This window comes from Ictalurus furcatus, chromosome 2, assembly GCF_023375685.1.
Source record: "Ictalurus furcatus strain D&B chromosome 2, Billie_1.0, whole genome shotgun sequence".
NCBI lineage: Eukaryota > Metazoa > Chordata > Actinopteri > Siluriformes > Ictaluridae > Ictalurus > Ictalurus furcatus.
The window spans coordinates 24,320,691-24,342,543 of NC_071256.1; the positions used below are offsets into that span (position 1 = coordinate 24,320,691).

Genomic DNA, 21,853 nt, shown 5'->3' on the forward strand with positions numbered 1-21,853 from the left:
AGGAAAAGACCGGCAATGTTTTTTGGTATCTGCTTGATTTTATCCATTGTGTGACTGCCACTTAATAATATAATGACATGAGTGAGCAACTATACACACTACCGGTCAAAAGTTTGGAGACACTTGACTGAGATGTTTCCCATTATCTTAAAAATCTTTTTATCTGAAGGTGTATGATTAAATGTTTGAAATCGGTGTTGTAGACAAAAATATAATTGTTCCAACATATTCATTTCTTCCGTTAGAAAACTAACATTTTATTTACAAAAAAAAACAAAAAAAACATTTTAACAGATGACTTGGAGCGAAATATTCTGAAAAGCAGCCAATAAGTGTCCAGTGTAGGTGGGAACTCCTTTAATACTGTTTTAAAAGCATCTCAGGGGGATTCCTAAAGAAATTGATTGAGAAAATGCCAAGAATACATTTCTGAAAATTCTAGGCAAAAAGGGTGTCTACATTGAAGATGCTAAAATATAAAATTATTTTTTATTTATTTTGGATTTTTTATCACAACATAATTCCCATAGTTCCATTCATGTTATTCCAGAGTTTTGATGACTTTATTTATTTATTATTCTAAAATGTGGAGAGAAAAAATAAAATAAAGAATGAGTGTTTCTAAACTTTTGACCCGTAATGTAGTTGTTCCTAATAATGTGAAGTTTGAGTGTATTTTATTGAATATATTTAATATATTATGTGTGCAACTAACCAAATCTCCACATCTAACACTAGTTAATAAAATATTGGATAAAAATTAACAATAATAATAAATGGGGTAAACTGCTTCAAGTGTATCTTTACCTAGACCACATCCCTTACATTACATACCGTACTTATACCACAGCACTGATTGATTCATTGAGTCATTGATTCATTTTCTATAACAGCATCTCTGACGGTAGTGCCGGGCACAAGGAAATCACATGTTTATACTAATGTATGTTCTAATATGCCATTGTTTCTATAGTAACAGCTTACACTGGGACTTGTATAGCAGATGTGATACATAATCTATGTCTAATTATGCATAGATTAAAAAACATATAATCATTGATATGGAGATGCTTTCTGTAAGGACACATTTATTTAACATTTGGGGTCTGAGTCTCCAGTGTCATTGCTTTGTAACAGACAGGTGTTGAAAAGAACCATAATCTGGTCCTTTATACTGTTGGTATAAAAATAATTACTCAGCCTGATATAATACCATTAATTAATCTCCAACATGCACATGAACACACTATACTTTTTAAGTGGATCTAATAGCAAGCGACTTAAACTTAATAGACCACATAATAACTTCTATATGTATCCTTAGCAGATATAGCAGATCTCCTGACCTGGTCTCTAAGCTCATGCTTAAAGGATTCTTCATATTCTGCTCTTGCTGCAGTAGCTGGTGAGTAGATTTGTGACAACAACAGGAACTCAGAGGCTAGTGCATTCTAGTCTTGTTAATGAGACTGATACCAGTAGGATATCCTGTCAGCACCATATGGTATCCCTCTCTCTCTCTCCTCACTGTTCATATAACTGCTTTTCTTTTCTTGAAATGCTCCCATTGGGATGGTGAATGAGAGCACTTTTGAACACGCATCTGCTTTACACTGTCATTCTGTTTCATCAAGAAGGAAGATCAAAGTAATCATATAATAATAAAACCTAATAATACTTGAGAGAGGCCATATGTAATTATAGAATTAAAGATCTACCAAACTGATACTCATCTTTCACTAATACATTCTATAAAAATCAACTGGTTTTATTTTTCTCACTCTTTTTTTTCTGTGCCCTTTGACATTTTCAAGCATGAGGAGACACTTGGAATAAAACAATAGGACTTACTGTCTGTTTCTCTTCTTTCAGCAAATTATCCTTAATTCTGTTATACCGTTTCCATAGTGATACGAGTCAATGAATAAAATATAAAAAAACACTTGATCTAAATTTGTCCATTGTTTTTGATCTGTCCCATGTTGCCATCCTTAAATGTAATCTCAATGTTCATGTTCTGTTCATTACTTGAAGGCGATTGTCCTAACAAAAATAGGCTTACTGTATGTCTTCTCAAATATTAACAATGGCGGCATGGTGGTTAAGTGGATAGTGTTGTTGCCTCATAGCTCCAGGGTTTGATACTGAAATTAGGTTAATCACCATTAGGTATAATGTATGAATGAACACATGTATGTATGGTGGCTGCAACATTTTTTTTAATCTTGGGATCTTCGCATTTTTTTTAATGCTTCGGAATTCTCTTGATGGTAGATGGTAGATGTGCCAAAATAATGGTAACATTTTTCTAATGTGTTTATTTCGAATGAATACAAACTTTATTTGACGTCAACATATTCTCTGTAATTTAAGAATTGTGAAAAGTTTTGGGGAGTTTTTCGTGATAGTGGAAATGCTTGGTGGAAAATCATTTTAGTACCATGCAACATTTAATATAATTTAAATTAGCTATTTGGACCGGGCAGAATATAAGGGTTAAATGTACAATGCCTATAAATATGAGATCTGAATTAATCTGCTACTTTAAGCCTTCCCCGAAGGCCAGTTACACTTACTTCCTCCTCTTGGCAGACATGCTAAGAGGACATGCAAGCAAAGGTTAGCAGCTAATGCCGCATGACTGTGACCGCATGGACGCTTGTTGTGTACACAATCCATCAGCAGTGATGAAAGACAAACTCAAATTCTTCATTTGAGTAACAGTATCAATAACCTTATGTAACAGTTGTATAAATTTGTCATCTAAGGTACCACTTGAAGTAAAGTGTCTAAAATCTTTACTGATGTACACAATCTGTAATGTTTACACAAATTTGATTATTTGATATATATCCGAAATATGAATGATACTTTTTCCTGTCTAATAACACTTATGTTTACTTATGTACCAATGCAAGACTTTAGATAGAGAGTGGGGTCAAAATTAGTGTAAATAATCAGGAACTGCACAAACATTCGAAAATAGAATTTAATTAACTTAATTACCATAGTGAAGTTCTGTATGTTTTTCTTCCAGTCTTACATCAGCTGGTAGTTTTCATGTGCTCACATGCTCATTTCTCAGAAATACTTATCACATTTTTGAAACACATTTTGGCCCAGTGTAAGTAATTCTACCTCTCCACTGGAGTGGAGACTCTCCTTTTCTCAATCATGATTGCTATACTACACAACAGCCGCGCACCACTTAGGTCTGGCCAGTTGGTTAGCAAGCAGTGTCCACACCTACCTACTCAATGTCAGTTGGTACTGGCTGAAACCTGTACATTGCAGGCATGCAGAGTTAGTCAGTGAGCTTTGTTGCACAGCACGTATTGGATTTGTGGTATTATTTTGGTTGGAATTATCATGCTATGAATCCAGGATGTCGTCAGCTTTCAGAATGTTTCAGGATGTATTCATTCATAGCCTAGGACCTGTTATGAGTATTAAAAAAGAGGTCAGGAAACAAAAATCTTAGCCATATTTATATGTACAATTTTCAGCCTGATTTTGCTGACATCGTAAAAGAATTCTTTGGTCGCGAGTTGAGATCAGTGGTCTTAGGGTGCATAAGGTGACATCCTCACTATGTGGCAATGTAGTGCCACTGCAACCAAAGACAGCCAAACACAAACATAGCATGTCTCAAAAAATTCCATTTGCTGCTTTGGTTAAATGTGTGCATGCTAGCACAGTATCCATCCTGGCTTTACAGAAAAATTATTAGCCTCCTCCATCAGCCCCTGGATTACAGTACCTGAATTAGCCACAGAATCTATTTCAGTTCTGGCTTCCACAGTAGATCAGCAATTCGATCAAAAGTGCAGAGTTTACTTGTGGAAGCCGTAGAATAATATGCCCATATTTCTCAATGATGGATGTAGTATTTTTCTAGTGTTCTTCTGAGAATTTTGTGCCTGGATCATATTCTGAGAATGCAGATCTGGCATTAAATGGACCTAGTGCGTTTGGCTGTAGAGTAATTTTACCTCCTCACAAAACTCCATTCCACTTTTGACTTTCCATTTCTCCATCCCTGTAAAGACTCATTCACGATTGCTAAGCTATACGCAACAGCCACTGCCCCAGTCGGTAAGCAAGCAGTGCCCAGACCTACCTACTGAATGTCAGTTTGCTCTGGCATTTAAAGGATCTAGTAACTTTGGCCAAGTGTTGGTAATTCTACCCTTATTCAACAATCTTTTAACAATGCTTCCTTTCCAGTGTACTCCAATATAAGTTTATGAGCAGTCCCTCGTTTAGACAAAAATAAGAGCCTTCAGAGACATTGGCTCGTGTGGGATCATAGATAAGCCTTTCTGGCTGCAAGTAGAAATGCCTTCAGCATTGACTCTACTGGTGTCTTTGAGCCTTGATTTGGAGGTCATCCCTCAGCCAGACCCCAAGCACCTACTACAGTTCTTACCTGACTACACAGTTCAGGATTTAAACACATAATGAATAGGACTGAGCATGCATCACAGAACATTAAAGTGTAACATACAGAACAGGGGGTGTTAATTTGCAGACTCAGCAAAGTATTTTGCTGTACCAGAGCCCATCAGTGGATGTGAGGGAAAAGTTCAGCAGTTCTAGCTTTCTAAATGTGATTCAGCTTGGCTCCTGTCAAAAAGGCGTATTCAATTTCATGCAGTTATGTAAATTATTTAGCTGAAGGCAGCTCATTGGACCAAAGACTACCTACAAAGAGCACCAAAGAGGGAAGGGAAGGGAAGATTTACCCTTTCTGATCTGATTAGTGAAATGACTAGTTAAAAGGTTGATGAAAACAGAATGTATAAAGAAAAATTTTGAGTGGGATTAAAAAACAGTCAAGCTTACACTTCTATTTTCAGAGTTGTGAAATGGTTAACATGAACTGCCATTGTGAAACGATATAACCTTTGTTACACCTTTGTAAGCAAGGAAGTTTATGGAGCTAAACCTTCACAAATTTTAGTTGAACACCCCGATATAGGACTTTGTTTTCTGGTCAGTTGCTTAAGGTCAGACCTTAATTCTTTTAAGCAAGCAAAGAGTACCACTTCAATTGTGTGGTGGTGTTAAATTGAGGGGCTTAATATTTCTGATGTGTGGTGGTGTCCCCACCGTTTCAGAGGTCACAACATCCTGGATCATATCAAAGGATGACGCAATCTGCTCAGATAAACAATCCCTTACAGCCAGTCAAACATCTTGTTGCCTGATCAGTAGGTGGAGCTCAGTAACCTTGTATGCGCACTGCCATATAAGTCAGCGTGAAATATAGCAAAGTGTCAAAGAGGCAGCCTACAGTCACAAACTTTCAGTTGCTGCCAAATCAGTTTGTCTAGAAAAATCTAGACACTCTATCAAGCATCGCTACACTCCTGACTATAACAGTAAGTTGTTTCCAGTGGGTTTTAACCAAGGATAACTTCAGTTACTAACTCGTTTCTGCCACATGAGAAGTTATTTTTAAAAAGAATTCTTGTTTATATATTTTTTTCCATTTAGACAAGTGGGAAAGCAGAAAGTAGGAAAATCAAATACTACATGACTAGAAGTACAGGAAAATAAAACTAGTAGGCATAAAAATATCATCACAGTGGATATTAGTTATGCAATCTATGTCTGCTGGTCAGATCACTGCCTGGGTGCTCACATGTGCCTTGAGGAAGAGACCAACATATTACTGTACGTCCTTCCTATTTCCTTTGGCTAGGTATCACCTCCTTTTGAAAGGCTAAGAGCCAAGCCCAAGACCGTTCAAAATCCAGACTGAACCAGCTCTGCTACACACCAAAGACTCTGTCTTCCTATAGGAGTACTGCAGTCTATATCGGGCTGGACTTCAGAGTGGGGTCAAAGTACGGCATTACATGAGAAGGAGAACCTTCTCTTTTCACTCAGGTTTTGAGCTTGAATAGACATATATGTATACATTAGTATGTTCTGCCTGCATTTATCTGCCTGAAAGCAAGGAACAGTGGATATGAATAGTTGACAGTGAGGAATAGTTGATATGAACTTTTATATTTGGGACATGATCTCTAATCAAGAAAATATGTCAGGAAATAAGATAAAGTAATTTCACTGAACCCGAAGCCTTTTACTTTTCACTTACATGCCCCTAGCTGAATAACTGAGCCAGCTCACACATATGAAAATTAGATCACTCCAGACCGACACACAAATAGCACCAGTGACCACTATGCAGACAAATTGAAATCTAAAAAACATATTTGTCACGCCACACCATGTGACTATCAAGATACTGTACCATACTGAGGAAATGGTTAAATTTAGCAAGTTTGATTTACATGTTATATCTGATGCCACATTCAGCAGCAGTTGTGTGGAGGAGGTGAACATACTGGAGTGTTGAAACTTGTTTTTTCGAAAGGGCTAATGCAGTGTTGTCTTGGTGGGGGTTCTTTTCTGCAGCCTTCAACAAGATCTAGATTACTTATTTAAAAGTTTTCACTGTAAATAAACAGTTCCATTCTGTTCTAAATGTAGACATTGTCTTACAAAAACCTACAAAGCCCCATCAACTATCATTAAAGTATTGTCTATGTATGTGTATGCACTTTGTCAAGACATGCAAATTAATTCAGATACATGGGAAATTAGTTGATATGGAGATTAATTCCACTAGAGCATTATCAGCATAATGTGATGCAGTATTTTTGTCCGTTTGAGATAAATAAGGGGTTTAGGGCAAGCTTCACTCACCCTTCTGAGACCATATACTGAATGCTATGCCCTAATTCCAAAACATGTGACATTACCTAACTGCTGTTGACCAGCATGAAGCAGCATGATTAATGGCACTTTCAAATGATCTTCAAAGATCATGGCCCCTGCAGGAACTAAGGAAGCATTTGCCTGCCGTAAAACTTTTATTTACTTCACATGCAGCATACGGTCAACAAGAAAAGTTGAACCGAGATTTTTAAAAATACTACTGGCAAATATAGGCTTAGGTCCATCATGTCAAACTGCATGTATTGGGTGAATTTTTTAAATTGCTTTATGGGGAGCAGAGTCAAAGGTTGTTGCACATGTGACGGCATTCTAGGATTGGCTATGGTGTGGCCACTCACGACTGTCATGAAGTCACTTGATACAAGGAACGACATCCCCAAAATAACTTGACAAAAGCTATAAAGGGCTCTACCTTAGCCTCTACAGCCAGAGGAGAACCTAAAATGAGAAAGCACAAGACACAAGCACAAGTATACTAAGGAGGAAAGAGAAAGTTAAGTGACTTTTGGACGTTTGGGAAATAATTAAAATTATCAAGAAGTTTATAGTGTTGGAAGTCTACTAAAAAGGGTAACAAAGGAGGATAAGGTATTTAAGAAGGACTGGAAAGTATTTCTGCTACTGTGCTGGCAGTTCACTGAAGAGAGTAACACTGAAAGGAGGCTTTTGACACTGAGGATCTTGCCAGTATTTTGGGGGGTTTTTTCTGCATTTCTCCTCCACCTCCTCCAAAGCTCGGAGCAGCGGGGGAGGCCAAAGCGTAGTTATTGCAGTAATGAAGTACAGCTGCCAGAACCTTGTGTCTCAGTACACACGTCAGAGCACATACACCCCAACACACTACACCCCTAGCCATTACACTCCAAAGCAGTATTCCACAAGCTCCTACTCCACGAGTCACTACAGCTCAGCAAAGTACACGCCAGCCTACTACACACCACCTGCTTACACCCCGGCTTACAAAAGCACATCTTCCTCCTACACGTCTGTCTACAGCAAGCCCTCAGGACATGTCGGCAAACATGGTACACCTGTACAGCAGACTCCCGTTGCAACGGGCAAGCCTAATCGGACTGTCCGCTTCACCAATGATGTCATCTTCCAGGACTATGTCCGGCATGGAGATCTGGAAAAGATTGGCCGCTTTATGAGAGCGAGGAAAGTGCGAGTGGATACAATCTTCCATTCTGGTAAGCAAGCTTTGCATTATTTTTATTATTATTATTATTATTATTATTATTATTATCATTATTATTATTTGCCAGTATTGATTAGTTCTAAATCAATGGACAAAATCAAACTTGAGAAGAGTGAACTTGTCTATTCCAGTTCATTTTGTACTGTCCTGATGGAATGTGAACAAGAAACATCTGTGAGTGAAAAGGTGTGAGCCAAGCCATTTAGCTTCCCATCTCTCTCTTCCTTCCTAACAGGCATGGCAGCTCTCCATGAGGCTGTTCTCTCAGGGAACTTGGAGTGTGTGAAGCTTCTGATAAAATATGGAGCTGATGTTCATCAAAGAGATGAGGATGGCTGGACACCTCTGCACATGGCCTGCAGCGATGGCTACCCTGAGATTGCACGGTATGTTCAAGTGTACAGATAAATGTGTTAAAGTAGCATAATGTAACACAATAATAGTAGCAGATGTTAAAGGAATTTCAGAATGAAAATATTATAATCATATAAATATGATCTGATGTCGATAAATATCTCAATGTTATTTTAATCAGAAAAATACACCTCAGTTGAGTACTCTATTCTTCTCCACAGGTATCTACTTTCTCTAGGTGCTAGTACAGAAGCTGAAAATGCAAATGGGGAGAAGCCAGCAGATCTTATTGACACCAATTGCAAAGAGCTGGTCAAACTGTTTGAAATGGGCTGTGTCTAAAGGAAAGCATAAGGAACCCAAAAAAACTGCAAGGAAACAGTTCCTCTGGACTCAATTCTGTCTAAGGGGATGGAGCTCTAAAAGTAATTTCTGGTTATTGTTTTTGGTTATTGTTATTGGAACAAGGACATTCAGATATTTTCTTTTGTGATACTTTCTTATTTTTTTTTGGTGTAAGGCAATATAGGAATATACTGTAATTGTTTGCCGCTTTCCTTATATATATATATATAAGGATATATACATATATATACATATATATACTGCATACTTCTTTGTACTGCCATATATCCGCACGTCAAAACCTTGGTCCTACTAATCCCCCTTCCCTACCATGCAGTTGCTGCACACATACTATCACCTCTAAATGTCTGAATACAGTGCGACCTTCTCTGGAGCTCGGATTACACTGCACCCTGAAGGCCAACCCAGCAGTAGCATTTCATCAATCCAAGTATGTCATCCAGTCCATGCCATAAATTTAGAGCAGGACAACTCTCATATAAAGTCACACAAGGAATTGCTGTTATGTTCACAGATCTGTGCATAATACCTCAAATGTAGCTAAGAACACAATTCTTTCAGTGCTTTAAAGTTCTTAACCTGGTTTAACGTATATTTACTGGCCTATGTTTGACCTGTACACTGTTTAGGACAGATCTCTTGTCTGCAGGGCAGCTTGAGACAACACTGAAAACATGTACATTTTAATGAAGGAATTTGTATATTAGCAAAACACTATACTTTCTGTACTGCTAAAAGAGAGTGCACTATTTCTACAGACTTGTGGAATTTCTCTTGAAAAGTCTTATGTTTTTCTCCCTTTTTTTTTTACTGTTTTCATAAATAAAGGTGCTCCTTATTACTTAATTGTGATTTTCTTTGGTTTATGGAAACAAATATCTTCAATGGCTGTAGTAAGAGTATTTAGAACTTTAGTGTACATACAGTATACTATACATATGTTATGGGCCTCATTTAGCAAACTTTTACTAAACTTGAGTGTAAAGGTTTCATTAGTAAACTAAAAATTCCCGCCAAACATTTTAGTAATGCTGATTTTTGTTTATACTCACATTGAGTATGTTGATAAATGCCCAAGACCTACAAAATGCAAAGCACATTCATGCTACATAACTCGATAAACGGCAAAGCTCACAGAGAGCAGAAAGCGACATGAAAATGGAGAAAAAAGAAATCTAGATGTATCCAGTGATCATGGACGCCGAACACATCACAAACTGATATGTTTAGTTGTTTTTTAGTTGTCACGACGGCAACTGTCAGCCAGAAGTCATGCAAGAGCAATGATGTGCTCTTCAGCCTCTCATGCACCAGTACACTCTGTATACCCTCAATACTGTTTTGGGGGGGACAAAAAAAACAGGAGGACATGTGTCATAAGGAAATCTGAAGTATTCAAGAAGAAGCCTGATGATGGTGGCAGCACACTAGGGATTATGGCTCATTGTAGGTTGAGACATACTAGATTGATCACTTATCTCTCTTTGAAATGTGCCAGTAACAAGAAATCTAAACACCTGGACAAAACCTGCACATGTGCAGGAAAGGCACAAGATGGATTTGTTAGTCAAATTAGTGCTGGCTCAGAAGTGCTGCACAGCATTAAAAGAAGATGTTGTGGCAAACAGATTTGACTTATAAACCAGCTTTCATCCTCACTTTCCCTCCCAAACACAGCATACACCAAATATTCCAGTAGCCTAATGCCAGCTGAGCCATCACAGCATGCTGGCTGCAGTGTGTCTGGCACAGACCAACACATCCTCCTTTAATACAGCAGCATTTGTTTTGTCTTAATTGAATGACCAGTCTTCATCTATTTTTGATTGTTGCCTTGCTTTCCTTAATTATTTCTTTTGTCATATTTAATATTTATCTAATTAAAGCCTTTAATATAAAATTACTTTAATATAAAATGACAATTCTTTATTATGTGTTTTCTTTATGTATATTCTTCATTATATATTATGTGTGCAATTGGAATAACTAAGCTATTTAACCTTGACCAGTATGAATAAGTATATAAAATGGCAGCATCTTGTCACCAATTATATAGTTTGTATATTCCTGAATGCCAATTATACAATTTGCCTATCAATGGACAGTCACATTAGTTATGTTCAGGAGCTCCCATACGATACAAACATTTAAATTAATTAACAGGATTTTTGTGAATACCACATGTCTTGTGTAAATGCTCCTACAAATGATTTCCTAATACATTTGTAAGTGTCCAGCTTGATATGAGATAAATGAGGGTGTGTGTGCAAATTATTGTGTGTGTGGGCTACTGGATATCATCTTCCTTAAAAGAAATACCATTTCATATTATATACTTAAGCATATATCATATTATATACTTAAGCATATATCAGCTTGAATCATCCGAGATTAAAATGCATAATCTATGTAATGTTTCCTCTATTCCATAGTTTGTATTACAAGCAGGGCTGTGCAAAAACTGAACAGCACATTGGGTTTTAATACGCTGTACAAAATATTCCAGTGTAAATGTTCCACAACAAACTACAATGCACTTAAAATGAAAAATATTTTGTAATAAGATATAGCGTTCTGAATTTTTGTGAATGGGAGGACATTTAGTCTTTGACAGTAAAAATGTCCCACAATTTTTATGTGGGATTCTACAGGATCCAGGTACGTGGTGACAGCAGCAGCTGCAGCAGCAGCCCTCTAGTCTACAACACCACCTAAAGGACATATCCTGTCCTGTCTATGATTCAGCCCTGAATCAATATTATCAGATGCAGATAAACTGAGGGTTCTGAACTCTATTTCTGGCAACCACTGCCTTAGTATTTGTATACTTGTACCAACTCTATTTGCTACCATTTCCTCCTCATTAAGTGTTGATAATTAGCTGACAGCATGTGTATTATAGAAAGGAAAAATGTTTAACCCCATGATTCTCAAAGTGGGGTCTGGGAATGCCCAAGGGCTCCATGGAGCATAGCCAGAGAGTCTGTGATTGTGTTATAGTCTAGTTAAAGTTATCAGAAATAATGTCAACCAGAGTACCAAAAAAAAAAAAAAAAAGCTCCAGGGCAGTCATATTCAAAGTTTTCCCCCATGAGCACTACTTTGACTTTTTTTTCCAATTTGAATAATGATCCTTATATTTGAATAGATTATGTTCCTAAAATAAATCAGTTCTTATGGGATCTATGAAACGTATTTTATAGCTAAAATGGCTACAGAAATATTTGAAAACTCCTGATTTAGAGTATAGCTGAATTTATTGAAAACTGGATGCTAGTCATCTTTATGAAGTGCATTACATACAGTTATATCTGGAATTAATCGCATTCAAAAGTATGCTTTAATTCATTTCGACCTGTTGATCTAATTTTGGATTAGACTTGTACTTTTTAAATGTTGTTTGCTTTGACTTGTTTGCTGCTTGTGAATTTCTTCTGACTGTCTGACATTTTGAAGAGAGTAGTGTTTCCGCCGGAGCTCTGTACCGCGCATGCGCAACCTTTTGTTTTGCCGACCCGGAGCTGCTTGGACTTGTTAGCAGCACTGCGGCTGACGGTAGCCTGTGTTTCTCTTATCCAAAAAAAAAAAAAAGTGAAAAGGAAGGAGCATACAGGTTTGTTGACGCTTTCTCTAACTGCACTCATCCACTGAGATGTCTTCACTCTTTTCTCGAGGTGTATGTGCTGTTTGTGTGAGATGCTCGATAGCCAGTTAGCGTCGAGAGGAAATGAGTGTTGCTTATTAAATGCAATCTTATAGCTCAGGTTTATGCAGGAGGGAGATTCACGTATTAGCTAGAAACCCTAAAATAATCTTCCATTGGGGTTTATACATAATGTTTATGACGTTGAAGTCATATTGAGATGTTAAATATTTTAAATGTTAAACACTTGAAATCATTTGCTTTAGCTGCACAGAAGGAATTAGCTCGTTAGCTACAAACAATAACAAACACAACGTATTGCGTATATAATGCATTTCCTTTAAATATCTCTTGGGATATTTCTGGACAAAGCTGAATGTGTATTTTTTGGCATTTTCCACGCTACGTAAAATGCCACTATTATTGTTGTTGTTGTTTTCGGTTTCACTGGTTAAGGGAAATTCCACTTGCATATCAACCCTTATTCAACATGTGTACGCTGACGTCATCATGAAACCCAAATTATAACGTGCCTTGTAATTTCTCATTATTTATATTTATTAGCACATGATAATTATGTAAATTCACTCAAATATGAACAAGTTTGGGTCTCAAGAAGATAAAGGGAAAGAGGGGGGTTCTGTAGAGGTTTCTTGATTGGTCAGATTATTATAATATGTTATTGTTTCCATAGTAAATCATCCACAGGGACTTGCATGAAGTACGAGCAATAATCCGATTTAAAAGTGTCTTGTTATTTAACAAAGAAAAACGATTGAAACTCCTTTACAGCAGTAGTCTTGTGTCTCAGTGCTTAGTAACAGTCAGTAGGTTTTATGCCACTGGACAGACTTTTGTTTCCTCTGTAACATGATGAGCTGTGTTTGGAAACTGTGTCTGCTATAGTGTAATTGATGACCTGTTATAGATGTTCTGTAACATTAAATATAACTATAAATGGTTAGAAAGAATAGCATGTCATTCATTACTAAATCAAAAGTTGTAAGGCCTAATCTTTGGCAAATTGTTGTGGTAGAAGAGGAATTAAACACTTCAGGATGTATTGGTATAGGAAAATAATCCACTTTGTAGTAGCAATGGCCGTCCGCTTGTCATAACACCTTGTTTATTTTCCTATGACGGCACACTCGATCAAGTTTTATTTCTTAGTTAGCCTCCTAAACTGGTTCTACCTGGAACTCTTTCTAATCAGGAAACACTTCGTCGTCAATCAGCGGACCCTAATGGTTTTATTTTGTGCACTTATGAGAATATATGCACAAAGTAGTTTGAGAAAAAAAAGTAGTTTGGGGAAAGAAAAAAAAAAGCGATATCCCCATGTGAGGACAGTGGGGTCTCGAGGATAAGGAAAGAGTATTTCTGCTTTTTATGACAGATATGTAGAATTTGCAACAAAACCATCATATTTGTAATACTCAATTGTCCACGTAAACTTCAGTTTTTTAAGCCTAGCTCACACTGCATTGACAGATGCCGACCAACACCAACTGACACATTTGTCTGGTTTACTCAGATCAGTGTGTTAACCTTGTCGCCATCTGTTGGTGTTGATTGGTGTTTGTTTTCACCGATTGAACATGTTTGTTGGTCGTGGAATGTTTCAGCAGTGTGGTATGACTTTACAACAAACTCTGAAGTAATCTGACCTGGGCACGAACCGTTTGCATAGAAACGAAAGCCTGTGCACTGTTAGGGGTAAAATAGCTGATTTCTGGATGAAACAGAAAGAAGAGGATCAATTATGTATAGATGTGTCATTTAAATAAAATAGTTTTTGACTCCTGGTGAGGATCATGTACTCTTGTGTTTTGGTTTTAATCGGGATCATCCGCTAACCGTATGTCATTTTTCATATTCTGTTTCATGAAGTAAGAAGCGAAATTGCAACAATTATTTATAACTTAGATTTGCATAAAAATATTGTTCATAACGTATGATCTAATACTGGGTCTTAGCTTACCACATAGCCTACTTTTAAGATGTCTTTTGGAGTTGTCAACTGCTTGGGGGCAAACCAAGCACAATTTTTAAAGCTCCACACATCCTCTGACTGCAGTTCTCTCGCATTGCAATGACCAAGGCTTCACCCACAACCTCTTTTGTTTCACCCTTCGTCTTTTCACGCAAAGTCACTAGTAATAGTAACATTTTGATTGTGGTAAAAGTATCATCATAATCTGCATTTTAACCTTCCTTTGTGCTTTCTCTGCTCTTCCTCATTAGTATAATTTATATTGCGTCTGTTCGTAGGTATTGAGCTCCTCAAAGGACCACCGAGGATTGAGAAGGGGAGACATAAGCCTATTTATTACACAATGACCAGGTGAAGATTTAATGATGATTTTTTAATTCTTACTGTCTGTTTAATTGGATGTTAGCTCAGTGCTACACACTGTTAATTTATTCAGAATTCAGTTTTTTTTGCGTTCCAAAGCAGAATAGTTCACAAACTGAGCTAGCTGTTTAGTACAAGCCCTGGTAAAAAATTATGGAATCACCACACTTAAAGGATGTTCACCCAGATTTTTTTTTACTTTGTAGCAAATAACCAAATGACGGCTATGGCTCTAAACAATTTTTGTTTAATAGCTGAACATTCTGGCTTCATGAAACATACCTCAAACAAATTAAATGAAATCGTTTTATTTAATGGCATATTTTTTTCCAGATCAAGTAGAGGAAAAAATAGCTATTTTTAGTTTTTCAAATTGCTACTTAATGAAAACATAACACTCAAAGTAAAATATATCTGAACCTTATTACAAAAAAAAACAGTACTTACTGTACCATGAGGATGTACTGTACTTTTTTATGAAATAAATAAATATTTAATATTTATATATATTAATGATTATTAAATAATTAAAGTAAATATAGATGTACATCCAAACTGAAACAAAAAGTAACACACCAAATAAGAAATAAAAATAGAGACCTCCAAAATGAATCAAAAACACTTCAAATAACACAACAAAATTTGTCAGTGATAGTTTTTATTTCGCCTCTAGCGGTCGCTCTTGTACTGTACGACAGCAGACCCTTCTCAACCGCTCTGCAATGGAAGCAACCGGGGAAAAACTATCGGTCTGGATTTTTGCAGGTAGCCAATCGGTTATCAGTGCCGATTAATCGGCAATAATTGGTTCGAAAAAGGTTTGTTACAATTCCAATCTAAAACCGCTGTTTCTAATAGACACTCTTCTTGACCATTTGTCTAGAATCTTTTTGAAAATCTTTGTCCCCAAAGTAAGCGCTTTGGTTAAACAATAGCAAATTAAACTGTTAAGAAATACTTAATTTCAAAATAAAAACTTTTTAGCAAGTCTGTCTGACTTGTTTTTGGTGCTGACTATAAGCACATTCCTATTGAAAAATGGTACTCCTTTTTCTCCTCCTCCTTCCCTTGTGCTGATAGAGTTCAGACGTGTGATGTAAGTGATGCATGAATCAAACGTTTGGAGTGCGCTGCAGTATGGTTTGATCACAGTGAGAAATAAATCCGACCATGAATGTGCCCAACAGCAGGAGATAAACCAGATATGCCTCATCTTTTGGGCAGCATTTTTTAAGACTGGCCTGCAAGTCATAAACTGCACCAAAGTACAGCTGATGTGTTGCAGAAATACAATGTGTATATCTAGACCAAATAACAATATGCACAAGTTGTTTTAAACTGGTTATTATTGTTATTTAATAATATATTTCATATAGCTCTGTGTTCTCTGTGCTCAATTATTTTCTGTATTTTCTACATGTACAGTACTGTGCAAAGGTTTCTTTGCACATGTAAAGAAATGCTGTAGAGCAAAAATGCCTTCAAAAATATTGAAATTAAATGTTTATACATTACTAAAAAATACTATAAACTGCAGTAAACAGTAATAAATCAATCAAACTCAGTATTTGGTTTGTCCCCCTTTGCTTAAAATAAATAAATAAATAAATAGTAGTCTCCAGTACAATTAGTGCAGCTTTACAAGGAAAAGAGCTGTAAGTGTTATTGAGCATCTTGCAGAACCAGCATCAGTTCTTCTGGAGAATTTGACTGTCGCACTTGCTTCTTATTTTTGCAGCAAAACCCAGCAGCTTTCATTGTGTTGTGTAAGTGGTCTCTTATGTAATATGCTGCTTTCTTTACTGACATACAAACGTTTTTCTGTAACATTTCATTTTGTGCTGGAAATCTAATGTTTTGAAATCTAAAATGTTTTTTTTACTGACTCAATAAAAAAAAAGTCATAAAATAAAAATCTGTAATAAAGTTTGTACTAAAGTAAATAGGGTGCCTAAGACTTTTGCACAGTACTGTATTTTTGTTTTGTTGACCAATGAATAAAAAGATATACGAGTATGCTTCCTTCCCACACATCCATCAGGCAATGTTTTAATTTTTCCATTTATGATGGCAAAGACGCCAAAGTGCATGCAACACCAGTCCCATTCACAAGGCATCACGTTTTCTCGTGATAAAATGACGTGGCGAAAAAACAACTTTTTGTTTTGTTGAGATCATGAGAAAATAAGAAAGAAAAAATAATAATAATGCATGATCACTTAGGGCTTCTGTACTGCAGGGCAGCAATAACAACAAAGCCAGGCCACAAACATGGGTAGAAATAATATAAATTGTTGGCTTTTTTGACATATTTGGACAAGCAAACATTTGATCCTTTTTGAAACACTGCCTACTAATAAAGTTGTTCCACTCTAACAAATGACACATAAAATTGACATTTTTAGTAATTTTCACAATATAAATTAACAAAATAACAGATCAGTCACATGGAAAAAGTAAGTACACCCCTACGTTTATCACATCTTCAAATCCATAAAATTAGAATCAGGTGTACAAGATTTAGTGCCAGTGATTAGAACCTAGATGTAGTGTAGCTAGAACCTGTCTTATTTATAAAGATAATAAGTCTTTATTAATGACATATACATTACAACACAGTGAAATTCTTTTTTTTTTTTTTTTTTTTTTACATACCCTAGCATGTTAGGAAGCTGGGGTCAGAGTGCAGGGTCAGCTATGACACAGTGCCCCCGGAGCAGAGAGGGTTAAGGGCAGTGCTGGGGCTTGAACCCTCAACCTTCCGATTAGTAATTCAGAGCCTTAACTGCCAAGCCACCCCTCTCATATCTAGTGTCTGGTGTTCTCTTTGCTCTTGAGGTGTGTGGTGTCATCATGCCAAGATCTAAACAATTCAATAAGCTTTTCAGGAAAAAAGGTTGTGGATGCCTATGAATCTGGCAAGGGATTTAAAAAGATCTCCAAATTATTCAAAATACATCATTCCACTGTAAGGAAAATAATCTACAAATGGCGCAGATTCAAACAACTGCCAATTTCTCCAGGACTGGCCGTCCCAGCAAATTCAGCCCAAGAGCAGACCATCTGATGCAAAAAGAAGTCTCCAAGCTCCCCAAAGTTTCATCACAGGATCTGCTAGTAAGTTCCAAGCTAGTAAGTTGAGCCATTCCAAGAAGGAATGGCTCAAAAAGAAGAAATTGAGGGTTACGGAATTGCCTAGTCAAAGCCTGGATTTGAATCCCATTGAAATGTTATGGGGATTTGAAACGGGAAGTACATGCAAGAAAACCCTCAAACATCTTGCAACTGAAAGAATATTGCATGGAAGAGTGGTCAAAAGTTCCAGCAAGCCTGGTGAATAATTATGCAAAAGGCCTACAAGAAGTTATTTCTTATAAAGGGGGCAATACTAGCTTCTGAGGCCAAGGGTGTCCTTACTTTTTCCACAGAAGAATATCACATCTATTAATATTTCTGTTGAATAAATGATTGAATAAGCTCATTTTCCTTGTGGTTTTGTTCAAGCAAATGAACTTCATTAATAGGCACGGTTTTCAAAGATGATCAAATGTTTGCTTGTCCAAATATGTCAAAAAAGCCAACAATTTCCATTTGGGTGTACTTATTTTTTCACATGACTGTAGATGCTGAAGCGAACAGATAGATTGGCTAGTTTGCAAGAAGGAAGGAAAAACCACCAATACACAGAGGAGACAGATTTGAGGTATAGCAGATTTTTGAGCTGCTTATCAAATCCTCTTCTGGGTAATTGTCTTGAATAATTTGGAAATATGCATGATTTAGTGTTTCATGGGATTTCCTATTTCATAATGTTTTTGAGGAAATTAAACTGGTCTCTGAGAAAAGAGACTCTAAATAATAATACCACTGACTGTTTATTTCCTCCAGCTCCTCTACTCCCAGAATGCATACATACAAAAGGACCTCTAGTCCTCGGTCTCCGACTAATACCGGGGAGCTCTACACCCCGGCACATGAAGAAAACGTGCGCTTTATCCATGACAGTAAGTCTCGTTTCTATGCATACTCTTAATCTCCATTTTATGCTTTTTTTTTTCTTCTTCTTCCATTTTCACGTGCATTTACATTAGTATCTCCGGAAATAAATACTTGTAATTGTGAAAACCAGTGTCACATTACAACTTTTATAAGATTAGCAGTAGTAGGTTAAGGCCAGTAACCAGGTTTGCAGTATAATGTTGAATGCATTTTTGTCACTTCAAATGAGTGACAAAGGAGATGCAGTCCAGATGCATAGATTTGCTGCTACTACTAGATGTTCTAAAATGGAGCTTAATGACTGAAATCCTTCATAGATGTTCATGTTTTTTATGCTCTCCTTCCAGCATGGCTGTGTGTTCTAAGAGATGTTAAATCACCGCATAACAGTGAACGAGGACCCCAAGAATATGTGGAGAAAAACCCAAACCCAAACTTGCTTTGTGAGTTTCCACAAAGCAAAACTTGCTTTGTGAGCTGCCTATTTATATGCAGTTTTTTACTTTATAGTTATTACTTAGTTGTTGTACGTTATTGCACTGTTTTTGTTTTTTTTAAAAATCATATTAAATACACATCAAATATACAGTCTACAATGCTACAACTAAAGAAAAAATAATATTGTCACCTAATATTGAGTATGAGAATGATGAGAACAACTTATCAATAATTGTACCTGTACTGTAATAAAATATTTATACAATCATTCCTTAGCTAGCCAGCATTAATGTTTGCTAGTAAGAGTATGGCACCTTGGTTATTACAAATGGTTGGCAATGACAAACTAGGATTAATCTTGTCATTCAAAGTGTGAGTTGCTGTCATAAAACCATCAATATAATGTACTTGCCTAGGCTTACTGATTTGTTCCACTAGGAAGGATGCATGACATAATTTATTTTTTTTTTTACATGTTGGTAGCTAGTCTTAATAAATTGCACCATCTGCTGTTGGATGTAGGAAATGCATTTATTTCATTCTGTCTGATGGAGCAGGAATAAAAATGAATGACCAGGCAGGTATAACATTCACATCATAACCCCCCTGATGAAGCATGTTTAATTTGTTTCAGCCTTCACCCCGGTGGACCTGAGTGAACTCAGGAGGCCAAGCACACAGGACTGCAAGAAGTCTTAGTGAATTTCCTCTCTCCTCCTGGTCCAGCAGCTTTTTTTTTTCTCCCCACTCATTCTCTTTGGGACCTTTTTTTATGCCAGCAACCTTCTGTCGGCCAAATTAGTCCAGAAAGCCTTTTCCTTCGCTGCCTCAATGAACTCTGGTCTGGACAAAATGGCTGATGTATGTTCGAGACCCATCATATCCCTGATTCTCATCCTGAATCTGTGCAATTCTTATTAACAGATTTCAAATTTCAGGGAATTTGTCATCACTTTGTTTTTCTTTTCGTTTTGTATTCTGGATTCTGTTTCACATGCATTGTTTATTATAAAGATTATAACCCGACAGAAGGAGATGGCAGGAAGAATTTGGCATGTGGGGACTGAGGGAAGGACTCGCACTCTGAAAAATATGACGTGCTGCAGCCTTAAGCATAGGCTCAACTTTCAAAACATGGCACTTTCGAGGAAAGTGCCGATAGGCTGGTTTTTTGTTTTCTTTTTTAAGTTAGTTTGATAGAATAAAATATTGGAATAGTAAAGGCAGGCCAAATATTTTTTAACAGAGATACCACATTCTTCTTCTTTTTTAAAAGAAAATAAATACTCTCAAAAGAGTGACATTACATTTTTGTGTCTTTTAAGCCTTGAAATTGAAATAAAATTGTCTTTTATGGTATCTCAACCTACAGCTCACAATTGCATTGTTCTCATTTCACCCCCTGCATGTTTACCCTCATTAACTGGTACAGTATTACATAATATACATAAGACATAATTGTATATGACTGCAGGATGCCAAAAACTACTGCCGTTCATACATGCTGGTGCAGGACAGCTTGAAGTCCAAACATTCATACAGTTGCAATCAGAATTATTCAACATCCACTGCAAATCAGGTTTACAGTCAAAATGTACAGACTTTCAGCTGTTTGCAATGAACAAATCAAACAAAAGCAATTGAAATAGTTCAACACAACGAATGCTTCAAGTGGTTTCCCCAAATTCAGCTGACTGATCTGCTGCAACCTGCTGCAAATGAGCTGCATAGCCAGACACCAGCTTCTGGCAGCGTTCCTGAGGAATCTTAGCCCATTCCTCATGAGCAATGGCCCCCAGTTCAGTAATATTCTTGGGTTTGCGTGCTGCAAGTGCCTTCTTCAAATCCCACCAGAGATTTTCAATGGGGTTCAAGTCAGGTGACTGTGATTGCCCTGTAGAATCTTCCAGGACAACTTCTGCAACCAAGCCTTAGTGGAATTTGAGGTATGCTTGGGATCATTGTCCTGTTTGAAGGTCCAATGATGCCCAAGCTTCAGGTTCCTCACAGACGGCATGATGTTTTCTCCTAGGATTTCCTGATACTTCAATGAATCCATCTTGCCTTCCACACGCTGCATGTTTCCAGTGCCAGAGGATGCAAAGCAGCCCAAGAGCATCACCGACCCACCACCATGCTTGACTGTGGACAGAGTGTTCTTTCTTCATTCTTCTTCCTCCAGACATACCGCTGATCCATCGTGCCGAAAAATTCCAGTTTTGTTATATCGCTCCACAGAACAGAATCTCAAAATGTTTGTGGCTTATTTATATGATTATGAGCCGAAATTTCTCGCGCTTTTGGGTCAGTAGTGGTGTATGTCTTGGCGTACTGTCATGGAAACCTTCTGCGTTTAGTACGCGCCTTACTGTTCTCACTGAAACCTCAGTGCCTGTTGCCACCAAGTCTTGCTGCAGGTCTTTTGCAGTCACTCGAGGTTTTTCACAACCTACCTTCTCAGAAATCTGGTTGCAGCCATTGATAGCTTCCATTTCAGGTTCAGGTATTTCATGTGTTCCAGCTCAAGCACACCTGGTGCTACTAATGAATCCCCTGATTAGTTGCATCAGGTGTGCATGAGACAACACCTGTTTAGCATATTTGTGATGTTGTGAGGGATTCTATTCAGGGGGCTGAATAATATTGAAACTGGAGAAATCATTGTAAGTTGCATTTTCAATTGAATTTGGGGAAACCACTTGAAGCATTCGTCGTGTTGAAATATTTCAGTTGCTTTTGTTTGATT

The 21,853-nt window shown here is 37.1% G+C and overlaps 2 protein-coding genes across 5 annotated transcripts; both read left to right on the top strand.

Annotated features, from left to right (window-relative positions):
• Positions 1-7,166: 7,166 nt before the first annotated feature.
• On the top strand, positions 7,167-9,739 carry ppp1r27a (protein phosphatase 1, regulatory subunit 27a). 2 transcript variants are annotated; one of them, XR_008387550.1, is made up of 4 exons: positions 7,167-7,943; positions 8,187-8,337; positions 8,527-8,730; positions 8,988-9,739. XR_008387550.1 is itself a non-coding variant. In XM_053640295.1 (3 exons), exons 1-3 carry the CDS (start codon positions 7,529-7,531, stop codon positions 8,645-8,647), a joined length of 687 nt encoding a protein of 228 aa, XP_053496270.1. In that variant the 5' UTR covers positions 7,167-7,528; the 3' UTR covers positions 8,648-9,739. The 2 variants fall into 2 exon arrangements, 1 of the variants encoding a protein (XP_053496270.1); XM_053640295.1 differs by having other exon boundaries at positions 8,527-9,739.
• Positions 9,740-12,171: 2,432 nt separating this feature from the next.
• Positions 12,172-20,472, top strand: mcrip1 (MAPK regulated corepressor interacting protein 1). 3 transcript variants are annotated; one of them, XM_053654297.1, is made up of 7 exons: positions 12,178-12,284; positions 14,586-14,658; positions 17,694-17,787; positions 18,294-18,373; positions 18,559-18,674; positions 19,017-19,112; positions 19,742-20,472. In XM_053654297.1, the coding sequence occupies exons 2-7, from the start codon at positions 14,651-14,653 to the stop codon at positions 19,804-19,806; spliced, it is 459 nt and encodes a 152-aa protein (XP_053510272.1). In that variant the 5' UTR covers positions 12,178-12,284; positions 14,586-14,650; the 3' UTR covers positions 19,807-20,472. The 3 variants fall into 3 exon arrangements, with proteins under 3 accessions (XP_053510282.1, XP_053510272.1, XP_053510290.1); XM_053654307.1 differs by lacking the exon at positions 17,694-17,787 and having other exon boundaries at positions 12,172-12,284; XM_053654315.1 differs by lacking the exons at positions 17,694-17,787; positions 18,294-18,373.
• Positions 20,473-21,853: the final 1,381 nt, after the last annotated feature.

What these genes read in the sequence shown, in the direction of transcription:
- ppp1r27a (XM_053640295.1), top strand. Translation starts at nt 7,529, where the DNA reads ATGAAGTACAGCTGCCAGAACCTTGTGTCTCAGTACACACGTCAGAGC. An exon ending in GGATACAATCTTCCATTCTG is followed by an intron (nt 7,944 to 8,186) that starts GTAAGCAAGCTT and finishes CCTTCCTAACAG; the next exon opens with GCATGGCAGCTCTCCATGAG. An exon ending in GGCTACCCTGAGATTGCACG is followed by an intron (nt 8,338 to 8,526) that starts GTATGTTCAAGT and finishes TCTTCTCCACAG; the next exon opens with GTATCTACTTTCTCTAGGTG.
- mcrip1 (XM_053654297.1), top strand. An exon ending in TTTCATCACAGGATCTGCTA is followed by an intron (nt 17,788 to 18,293) that starts GTAAGTTCCAAG and finishes ACATGACTGTAG; the next exon opens with ATGCTGAAGCGAACAGATAG. An exon ending in ACAGAGGAGACAGATTTGAG is followed by an intron (nt 18,374 to 18,558) that starts GTATAGCAGATT and finishes TATTTCCTCCAG; the next exon opens with CTCCTCTACTCCCAGAATGC.